General features: G+C 36.7%; 1 protein-coding gene across 1 annotated transcript in view; it reads left to right on the top strand.

Moving 5' to 3' along the window:
- LOC144447577 (thrombospondin type-1 domain-containing protein 7A-like) overlaps nucleotides 1-11,450 on the top strand; it is a 39,115-nt gene that overhangs the window by 24,469 nt on the left and 3,196 nt on the right. Inside the window, exons 10-23 of the mRNA XM_078137650.1 lie at nucleotides 803-1,039; nucleotides 1,611-1,805; nucleotides 2,230-2,505; nucleotides 2,918-3,096; nucleotides 3,335-3,465; nucleotides 4,892-5,045; nucleotides 5,578-5,838; nucleotides 6,270-6,390; nucleotides 6,921-7,066; nucleotides 7,483-7,629; nucleotides 8,158-8,260; nucleotides 8,509-8,613; nucleotides 9,171-9,269; nucleotides 10,751-10,877. Coding sequence (XP_077993776.1) covers nucleotides 803-1,039; nucleotides 1,611-1,805; nucleotides 2,230-2,505; nucleotides 2,918-3,096; nucleotides 3,335-3,465; nucleotides 4,892-5,045; nucleotides 5,578-5,838; nucleotides 6,270-6,390; nucleotides 6,921-7,066; nucleotides 7,483-7,629; nucleotides 8,158-8,260; nucleotides 8,509-8,613; nucleotides 9,171-9,269; nucleotides 10,751-10,877 — 2,281 coding nt within the window. The remainder of the gene's footprint in view (nucleotides 1-802; nucleotides 1,040-1,610; nucleotides 1,806-2,229; nucleotides 2,506-2,917; nucleotides 3,097-3,334; nucleotides 3,466-4,891; nucleotides 5,046-5,577; nucleotides 5,839-6,269; nucleotides 6,391-6,920; nucleotides 7,067-7,482; nucleotides 7,630-8,157; nucleotides 8,261-8,508; nucleotides 8,614-9,170; nucleotides 9,270-10,750; nucleotides 10,878-11,450) is intronic.

The raw sequence follows: 11,450 nt of genomic DNA, 5'->3' as shown, positions 1-11,450 counted from the left end.
TTTACATTTTGAAAGAACATTATTATTACGATAACTTGATCGTAGCGTGAGCAAAAAAAGTTCCGGTAGAACAGGGGTGATATGCTCTGAAATCACCCCCTGTTTGACATCACACAGTAGAAGATATGCATGTATTTATGTGATAAATAATCAAATACACATACTTATTGACATTTGTATACAAACTATTACAAATGAACAATACTAAACAAATGATGACACAAAGGGTATCAAACAACCAGAATGGAAAACCAAAACAAACGAAATCTATGACAACACACAGAAAGATACTGACATATTTACAGCAATGGTGAAATGACAATCAATGTGGAAAAAGATGTGACTTCATTGATTTCTTAAATTCATATCGTTTATGTATGTTCTTAAGTGTAGTTGGCAGGGAGTTTCATTGCTTGGTTTAAAGCATACTTGAAATTTTTCTGATGTATTGTAAGGTTAACCTTTGGCATTGAAAGGTTACAACTGAGGGTTGATCTGTTAGGGTAGCTATAGGGTAGAAAATTAGTAATGTAGTGGTTAAGGTTATGAGTATAGCGGTTATTTTGTAAGTCATAGACAAACATGTTTGGAGCTTACAGAGTTTATGGATATCCAGTATTTAGAGCTGATTGAAAAGAGGTACAGAATGTGTTTGATAATCTGAAAAAGTTAGAAGTTGGACATGTTTCTTTTGTAGGAGTAAAAGTGGTTCAAGTAATGTATGATTGGTATAGCTACTCCAAATAAAGACAATGTTGTGTTAATTGCCAGGTGTAAAATCACTTGATATGTTAATTTCTAGGAGAGGAATTAATTACCAAACAAAATAGAAGACGATATATACTACAACATGGTACACCAAGTGGTCAGGAATGTCCAGATACATTATATGAAGAAAGAGATTGTGAAAACTTACCAGTATGTTATAGTTATCATTGGGTAATGTCAAATTGGAACGAATGTATACTACCCTATGATGAAAGATCTGGTGGTGAACCAGATGAAGAACGCAGATGTGGAGATGGATTACAGACAAGGGGTAAAATGCAAATCAAACTGTTTTTAATTGTCTTAGCTTGAGCTCTAGACGTAACTCACTCTATGTTTTTGCCTTATAATACAAATTTCAATTTTATATTGAAAATCTAAGCATGGATTGATTGATTGATTGATTGATTGATTGATTGATTGATTGATTGATTGATTAATTGATGAACTGAGTATTTGAGTGATTGACTGCCATTGTCTGGGATATTATATTATTTCAAGAATTTTGATAATATTTTAAAATTTCCTACTATTCTGCAATAGAAGACAGTGATTGATTATTCATTTAGTAAACCAGGGTTTATTTCTCTCATTGGACATTATAAAGATAACATACATTAACAAAATTGTATTTATATACATCTTCAGTGACATCTTTCAATATCTGAAATTCTAAACTTGCTGTTCTGTAATGTAACTATTACTGATATTTCATGTTTATGAGATGACTATCATAACATAATAATTATATTATATATATTGTGTAACCTTTACAGATATTTCCTGGTTTTGAGATGATTATCATAACATAATAATTATATTATATTGTGTAACTGTTTCAGATATTTCCTGTTTACGAGATGATGGAATGACAGTCAATATGAATTTGTGTTTGAAGTATGCGGAAGCCATGCCAGTGTTTGTACAGACATGTAGGATTCATTGTCCAGAAGACTGTGTCATGTCATCTTGGTCTAAGTTTGGTAAATGTACTATGGAATGTGTTGGGCAGAGAACTCGCAAACGACGTCTTGTGGGTAAGTGTTGCTACTTTGTTCACTGATAAACACTAAACCTTAATTTTGGTCTAAGTTTGGTAAATGTACCATGGAATATGTTGGGCAGAGAACATGTAAAAGACATCTTATTGGCAAGTGCTACCACTGTGTTCACTGGTAGACAGTATACCCTGGTTCAAGTTTGGTAAATGTACCATGGAATATGTTAGGCAGAGAACATGTAAAAGACATCTTATGGGTAAGTGCTACCACTGTGTTCATTGGTAGACAGTATACCCAGGTTCAAGTTTGGTAAATGTACCATGGAATGTGTTAGGCAGAGAACTTGTAAAAGACATCTTATTGGATAGATTGTATACCCACTAGTATTCACTTGTACTATAAAAGCTAGTTAATAAGATTAGAGGATTTGCAAGATATTCTTTTAATTGTCATATTTTAGGTCCAAGTCGTCGTCGAGAGGATTGTCAAAATACCAGACTATATCCTGACTCAGAGTCTGAAATCTGCAGTTGTCCAGCATATACTTTAGTACCAATAGGAGAATGGTCAGATTGTCTACTCCCTACACAGTCACAAGATCATTATGCTGGGGATATTGTCAAGGAAACCATGGACAAAGGTTGTGGTGAAGGACTGAGATTTAAAAGAGTTGTTTGTATCGATCAAAATAAAAAGATTGTTGCCAAATCTTATTGTGGATTAGAATATGGTGTTGGTAAGTTGATCAAGTTTTTCATGTTCAGTAATAACTTTCAATCGTTTTAGAAAATGTTGATGTTGCGCATACTTTGATTAAAGATTTCTCAGTATGAATCAAAATTACAGCTTTTAATAGAGTTTTTATTACATGTAATGAGTATCAAAATAACTTGCAATGAAACATTCAAAATATGAACACTTTAACTGTCGTTATGCAGACTCTCAATGTACAGTAGATTTCAACCTTGAATTGAAATTTGAAATAGTTCAAGAAATATTATTTAGGAGATTATTCAATTGTTCATTTGTTGTTTGTTAATGGCTGGAAAAGACAGATAGACTCTAATTTCATATATGCATATTAACTTTGTAAATTTCTGTCATATTCTGATTTCACGACATTTGTGTTGTGTTATTTTGTTTTGCAGAGTTTATGGAAGAATTTTGTGAGATTCCTTGTCCTATGGATTGTAAGCTGAGTGGATGGACTGCATGGACAGAATGTTCTAAATCTTGTGGTACTGGTATGAAAACTAGATATCAGTATCTGAAGGAAAGATCTCACAATGGGGGAAGACAATGTTCACATATAGATGATAATAATAAGGTATGTTAGGACCATCAAATAGACATAGTGTACTTGCCAAATACAACCCCCCCCCCCCCCCCCCCCCCTCAATATGCTTGTTGGTTCCTAATGTATTTAGCACTCGAAATAGAGGAAACTGGTAAAGGGACATAAACTGAGTTGCCATGGTTTTTTTCTGGACATTAAAAGTTACTAGTAGCATTTATTTTGACATTGTGATGGTTAAGATGGTTACTATGTGCTTGTCTCTTCACAGGTAGAGCAGAAAGTCCCTTGTTACAGTGACTGTAGTCGATATGTATGGGTAGCTGAACACTGGAAGGAATGTGAAATCTACACAGTGGTTGGTGACAATTGTGGTCGTGGTATGCAGCTAAGAACAGTCAAGTAAGTATGAAATGTACACAGTGGTTGATGACAATTGTGGTCTTGGTATGCAGCTAAGAACAGTCAAGTAAGTATGAAATGTACACATTGGTTGATGACAATTGTGGTCATGGTATGCAGCTAAGAACAGTCAAGTAAGTATGAAATGTACACATTGGTTGATGACAATTGTGGTCATGGTATGCAGCTAAGAACAGTCAAGTAAGTATGAAATGTACACATTGGTTGATGACAATTGTGGTCATGGTATGCAGCTAAGAACAGTCAAGTAAGTATGAAATGTACACATTGGTTGATGACAATTGTGGTCATGGTATGCAGCGAAGAACAGTCAAGTAAGTATGAAATGTACACATTGGTTGATGACAATTGTGGTCGTGGTATGCAGCCAAGAACAGTCAAGTAAGTATGAAATGTACACATTGGTTGATGACAATTGTGGTCATGGTATGCAGCTATGAACAGTCAAGTAAGTATGAAATGTACACATTGGTTGATGACAATTGTGGTCGTGGTATGCAGCTAAGAACAGTCAAGTAAGTATGAAATGTACACATTGGTTGATGACAATTGTGGTTGTGGTATGCAGCTAAGAACAGTCAAGTAAGTATGAAATGTACACATTGGTTGATGACAATTGTGGTCATGGTATACAGCTATGAACAGTCAAGTAAGTATGAAATGTACACAGTGGTTGGTGAGCGTTGCATTCTTGGTATGCATGCATTATCATTAATTCAAACTTTATACGAAATATTCTATTTTAAAAAGCACACACTACAGGTATTTGTCAGGTAGTTTGCTCATAATTATGTTGCCGCAACATTTTGATAGAGAAATAAAAGGTCAATGATGATGTAACTAATTGATAAGGGCACTCAGTATTTCTTGTAACATTTGCATTCCTGCAATTTGATCTCATTGTTTCTTTCGCTATCATGTCTGACTGGACAGCACCTTTCACAGGCAGGATAAATCGTATAGAGTGATTGACTTCAAAGAAATAAGATAAGTTTTAACCCTTCTGTGTACTGGGGTAGCCCACTAGACAGTGAAGACAGTTTAACCCTTCTGTGTACTGGGGTAGCCCACTAGACAGTAAAGACAGTTTAACCCTTCTGTGTACTGGTGTAGCCCACTAGACAGTGAAGACAGTTTAACCCTTCTGTGTACTGGGGTAGCCCACTAGACAGTAAAGACAGTTTAACCCTTCTGTGTACTGGGGTAACCCACTAGACAGTAAAGACGGTTTATCTATTAAAGGTAATACGTACAGCCATCAAGAAAAAAGTCTGAAGAAAGTTCCCTCAGATCAGAATGATTCCTATCATCACAGGTGTCAAATAATTGGGAATAGAAATAGCCAGCAATAAATAAAGAAGGTATTACTTTTCTGAATGTTTCTTAACAAACTTCTTTCCCATAGATGTGTACTACAACAAGCTGACAAGGAAGAACTAATAGTTGATGAATCTTACTGTGATAAAGCAGAACAACCATATGGTGCAAGAAGTTGTATTGTACCTTGTCCTGGTGATTGTGTTGTCAGTTACTGGACAGATTGGTCTCTATGTTCACATGTATGTATACATATGTGTAGTTTTGTGTTTTCTTGAATCTGTGAGATAACAATGACTTTAACCTTGAATGAAAACTGCCCGGAAGCACTATAATAAAAGGGGTGCTTTTAGTTTCATCATTCCGTATGTGCATAGCCATTTCTTGCCTTAACTAGCCAGCTTTTCTTCAAACCTGGCACAAAGATCAATCCATATGTGCATACCCATTTCTTGTCATAGCTAGCCAGCTTTTGTTCAAACCAGACACAGAGATGAGAAACACATGCTTATTGGTAAAATCATATAATTTAAAATATAATTTAAAATATAATTTTATACATCAGAAATAATGTCTTAAATTTGTGAATGTTGTAAATCACATTAAATGTTCAGTGCAGTGTCCACAACACAACAAATATGACTTCTACTTGTGTGTATCTATATAAATACAACACATGTAGTGTCAGAATGATCACTGTTCAACTGAGCAAGCAAAAATATTGAAATATTGTTTTAAGATAAGAATCCTTTGTGTCTGTATATGTACTTCCAGCCATGTGACACTACTGATTACCGAAGTCGATTACGCTACATAGCACGTTATGGTAAATCTGAAGACTCTATTTGTCAGTCACTCAATGAAACTGAGCCATGTATGGATAGCATCAGCTGCTTTGATTATGAATGGAGTATCTCTGACCGGGGGACATGTCAGTTACCAGATAGCGCCCTCTGTGGTAAAGGAACAAAGCGAAGGGAGCTTGATTGTGTGAGAAGTGATGACAGGAGTGTACCACTGGAGAAATGCCAAGAAGTATGTTGATTTTATTTTCAATTTTTTACTCACCAATCAATGTCAGAGAATCATGAATAAGTTTAAAAGCTAATGTCAGATATGGATTAAAATTGGATTTAGAAAAAAAAAACCCATTTATCTGCCAGAGAGATCTAGAGCTGTTGAAAAATGTTGTCCTGAACGGCAGAATGATCCTATAGTCTCTATGGTGCCACTGTTAAGATAATACTAATCCGATACCATGGGATTCAAACATTGGGTTTAAAATATGCATATATAGATAAGTTTCTGTCATCAATCAGGCCACCATATGTTATCATGTGTGAAAAGCTGTATACACCACTTTTAAGAATTCTTGGAAAGCAAAGGTAATAGAAAATCATTACCATATCAAATGATTGTGTGACAGGCAACAAACCACTACTTACTTTCTCTCAATTCTGTTTCAGTTTGCGACCAACCACAAACCAAAACATCGCTTAGAAGACTGTCATGTTGAATGCCCAATGGATTGTCAGATGTCCACCTGGTCATTGTGGTCCAAGTGTTCACATACATGTGGATATGAAGGTATGTATCACATGTAGATTGACCAATGGATTGTCAGATGTCCACCTGGTCATTTTGGTCCGCTGAGGTGTTCAGATGCATGCATAAGCGTTTTTGTAATAAAAGTGAACATTTAATAGTGGGATTGGCATTATACTTCCAGAGCAATAGTATACGTGATAGGGGTCACACTGATGTTTATCGATATAAAGTCAAAGTGCTCTTTTGAAATGATGGAAACTTCATTCCATTAATACAAGTAACACCAAGACAGCAATCAGCCAGTCTCCCAAAGTAAAAGTTGTTGCGATCTTTTCAATAAAGGTTATACCCACCTCATTGCCTCTGTAGTTCACTATAAACAATCATGTGGAAGTTATTGAAGGTCCTTCAGCCTTCATGTGCCAGGGTATGTTCGCATAGCATTGCATCTTAACACCTTCTGTGTACATTACAAAAATGATCATATTCTATATGTATGCTTATATTTAGCAATGACAAACACTTGAATTTCCATGGTTACATGTCTTAAAGTCTTGTCTTTGTTGTAGGTGTGACCTTTAGAAATCGACATGTAGTACGAGAACCCAATGAGTTTGGTAGACAATGTCCAACAAATATGACACAACATAAACCATGTGTACTAGAACCATGCTATCATTGGACAATTAGTGAATGGAGTAGTTGTAAAGTTGAGGTAAGTTGTTCAATGTGTTCAAAACATTCAGAGCATGAATTCTTGTACCCATCAATTGTAAGTTTCAACATGTATATTTTGTATTGAATTTTTCAGGAACACTCATATGAAAGGTCTAACCATACCATACCTTGTTTACCTTCACCCTTCAAATAGAGCATATGTGAATTGCACTACCCTAAAGCTTTTTGAAGAGTGATGACTGACTGTCTTGTGGCAGAGTAGTGAAATTACAGCTGTAATAATATGGTGTTAACTATTACCCACTTGTGGCAGAATTTGAGTGTCAAGAATGTTGTCATTGCAAACAATGCCCTCCTGTGGCATATCCATGTATACCTACCTGGTAGCCATTACATGAATTATGTCTTCTAGTGACACAGGATTTATATGAATTATATTTCTTATCACTGTAGGAGGGGGATTGTGGTTGTGGTATCAGAAAACGTAATGTCACATGCCAGCAGACAGATGGAACAAATGTTGATCATGACTATTGCTATGGCAACAAGGATTATCATAGTAACCAAGCTGTAATGCAGAAAGGATTTGAAATGATGCAGGCAAGTTTGAAATATACTCCTATCAATAAAGGGACCTTCTCTTCTCTTCTCTTCTCTTCTCTTCTCTTCTCTTCTCTTCTCTTCTCTTCTCTTCTCTTCTCTTCTCTTCTCTTCTCTTCTCTTCTCTTCTCTTCTCTTCTCTTCTCTTCTCTTCTCTTCTCTTCTCTTCTCTTCTCTTCTCTTCTCTTCTCTTCTCTTCTCTTCTCTTCTCTTCTCTTCTCTCCTCTCCTCTCCTCTCCTCTCCTCTCCTCTCCTCTCCTCTCCTCTCCTCTCCTCTCCTCTCCTCTCCTCTCCTCCTCTCCTCTCCTCCCCTCCCCTCCCCTCCCCTCCCCTCCCCTCCCCTCCCCTCCCCTCCCCTCCCCTCCCCTCCCCTCCCCTCCCCTCCCCTCTCCTCTCCTCTCCTCTCCTCTCCTCTCTTCTCTATACATCTCACATCATGATTCACCTGTGTCCTGTAACTATAGTTTATTAACGTACCATGAATCATATTTCAGTGTAAGTATTTATAAGCCCTTATTGATATTGTAGATGGAACAAGACTGTGTCCAACCATGTCCAGGGGAATGTAAAACAAGTAGTTGGTCTGATTGGAGTCCCTGTCACCAAACATGTATAGATGGTAAACCAGTGGGTAAGTTTTACAACTACATATTGTCACCACATTTATTATTTATACCAATATAATGAACTCTGACCTTTTCTCAACACTGTTATGTCAATCACGTGATAGATCAGCTGTTGTTTATTTGCCAACTTACTCCAATCTGTGAAATGGTTGGTTTGGTTACTTGAAATGATGCAAACTTACACTAGAAAGGAGTTTATCAAGATTTGTTGTTCATTTCATGATTTGTGTTTTGTCAACTGTCTTATTTACAGACAACATCCCAAGTATTCAAACCAGATCTAAAGCAGCACTGACACCTTATTCCATGAAAGAAGAACACTGTCCAGCTGATATATGGGAAACTAGACCATGCCAGGGTAAGTAGACCACAGACACAGACACACACACACACACACACACACACACACACACACACACACACACACACACACACACACACACACACACAGACACAGACACAGACACACACACAGACACAGACACACACGACACACACAGACACACACACACAGACACACACACACAGACACAGACACACACACAGACACACACAGACACACACAGACAGACACACACACACACACAGACACACACAGACACAGACACAGACACACACACACACACACACACACACACACACACACACACACACACACACACACACACACACACACACACCCCTGAGGACCATTAATCCAAGCTAATTGTACTAAGTAACAGTGATTTGATCTACAAGACAACACAGCTATAAGCATTAAGTATTTGATTCACAACAATATGTGATGTTGAAGTCCAAGTTATTGTATAGATGTAACATTTATGTAGAAATGTAATGTAACCAATCTAATACCATCTTGGGTATGGACTGACAGTAAACATGAAATCTGATATATTTCTTTCCTCATTTCCACAGGTGGCAGTTGTTTTGAATATCAATGGCAAGTGAGTGGTTGGGATAGCAATGGTTTCCGTGATGTCTGGTGTCAAAGGTCAGATAACATCAATGTGACAGGTCTGTATCAAAATGAAAAAAAACTTGTCAAATACATGTCCTCAATCTAAGTAACTGATTTTAAAAAACAAGTTTCAAGAAAATCCTTATCAAGAACAGAGAAAAGTGCCGGGGCCGACTGCCATAATACACAAATTCAAGCCAAGGAGTTAGGTGGATGTAGAACAGTGGACCGACTGTCGTAATACACAAATTCAAGCTGGGGAGTTATGGGGATGTAGAACAGTGGACCGACTACCGTATTACACAAATGTATTCAAGCTAGGGAGTTAGGGTTAGGTTATTTTAAGGGACTGGTTTAGTGTACAACTCAAAATACATATCTCACCTGGGATAGAGTTAGACTTACTAACATAAACAGGATTTTAAATGTCAGACACAGGTGACCCATTGTTCTACATTTGTCCAACCTACTTCCATTAAAACAAGCTGATCTACATTGATGTGTAACATGAAATAATCACTGATTTGAGATTACATGTTCTGTTTGTCAAATACAAATGTTGCAATCTTATTAATCATAGAAATAGGTGCTGTCAACCTTTGAACATAAGATTCTGTCTTGCAGTTAGAGAAAGCAGATATGAAATGATGTAAAATTGCTACTTTTATGAGGGTTGATTTCAATTCACTACTTAGCTACCATACCATGTCTCTAAAACAGTACATGTTAGTTGGCATGTAAATTTGTAATGAATGTGATGTTGTCTATTTTAGATGGTGGTAATAAATGTGATGTCTATTTCAGGTGGTTGTAATGAATGTGATGCTGTGTATTTCAGGTGGTTTGTAAATGAATGTGAGGTTGTCTATTTCAGGTGGTTTGTAAATGAATGTGATGCTGTCTATTTCAGGTGGTTGTAATGAATGTGATGTCAATTTCAGGTGGTTGTAATGAATGTGATACTGTCAATTTCAGGTGGTTGTAATGAATGTGATACTGTCCATTTCAGTGGTGTAATGAATGTGATACTGTCAATTTCAGGTGGTTGTAATGAATGTGATACTGTCTATTTCAGGTGGTTGTAATGAATGTGATACTGTCAATTTCAGGTGGTTGTAATGAATGTGATACTGTCAATTTCAGGTGGTTGTAATGAATGTGATGCTGTCAATTTCAGGAGGTTGTAATGAATGTGATGTCAATTTCAGTGGTGTAATGAATGTGATACTGTCTATTTCAGGTGGTTGTAATGAATGTGATACTGTCAATTTCAGGTGGTTGTAATGAATGTGATACTGTCTATTTCAGGTGGTTGTAATGAATGTGATACTGTCAATTGCAGGTGGTTGTAATGAATGTGATACTGTCAATTTCAGGTGGTTGTAATGAATGTGATGTCAATTTCAGGTGGTTGTAATGAATGTGATGTCAATTTCAGGTGGTTGTAATGAATGTGATACTGTCTATTTCAGGTGGTTGTAATGAATGTGATGTCAATTTCAGGTGGTTGTAATGAATGTGATACTGTCTATTTCAGGTGGTTGTAATGAATGGATCAGACCATCATCAGAACATAAATGTCATCCTGAGTGTACTATGTCACATTCCTTCTGTACTGAGACTAGTGTCTGTGCCTGTGAAGACAAATATCTGGAGTCTTATGAGTAAGTTGTTGTTGATTCATTTTTGGGTGTGAAAAACAGTTGTCTGGCATAGCTGTACAGAAATAGTTGATTCTGAATCTGAACAAAAAAGTGGTCCCATTTAATCCATATGGTACCATTAATACGATGGTAATCCAAGATTGCTGGATTCAAACATTGGGGTTTAAGAATTCACATGCAGATAAAGAAATGGAAACTTAAGTACTTATTGTTCCAATTGACGTATAATTTACACATATCACTTTGCATATGTAGTGTCTGACATGTGAGCTACATGTATTACTTTGCATATGTAATGTCTGACATGTGAGCTACATGTATCACTGGATATGTAGTGTCTGACATGTGAGCTACAATGTACATATATCACTGGATATGTAGTGTCTGACATGTGAACTACATCTGTCGTTTGCATATGTAATGTCTGACATGTGAGCTACATGTATTACTTTGCATATGTAATGTCTGACATGTGAGCTACATGTATCACTGGATATGTAGTGTCTGACATGTGAACTACATCTGTCCTTTGCATATGTAGTGTCTGACATGTGAGCTACATGTATCACTGGA

This window comes from Glandiceps talaboti, chromosome 16 (genome assembly GCF_964340395.1).
Source record: "Glandiceps talaboti chromosome 16, keGlaTala1.1, whole genome shotgun sequence".
Taxonomy (NCBI): domain Eukaryota; kingdom Metazoa; phylum Hemichordata; class Enteropneusta; family Spengelidae; genus Glandiceps; species Glandiceps talaboti.
The sequence above is the reverse complement of the archived record's forward strand: the minus strand, read 5'-3'. Positions and strand labels throughout refer to the sequence as shown.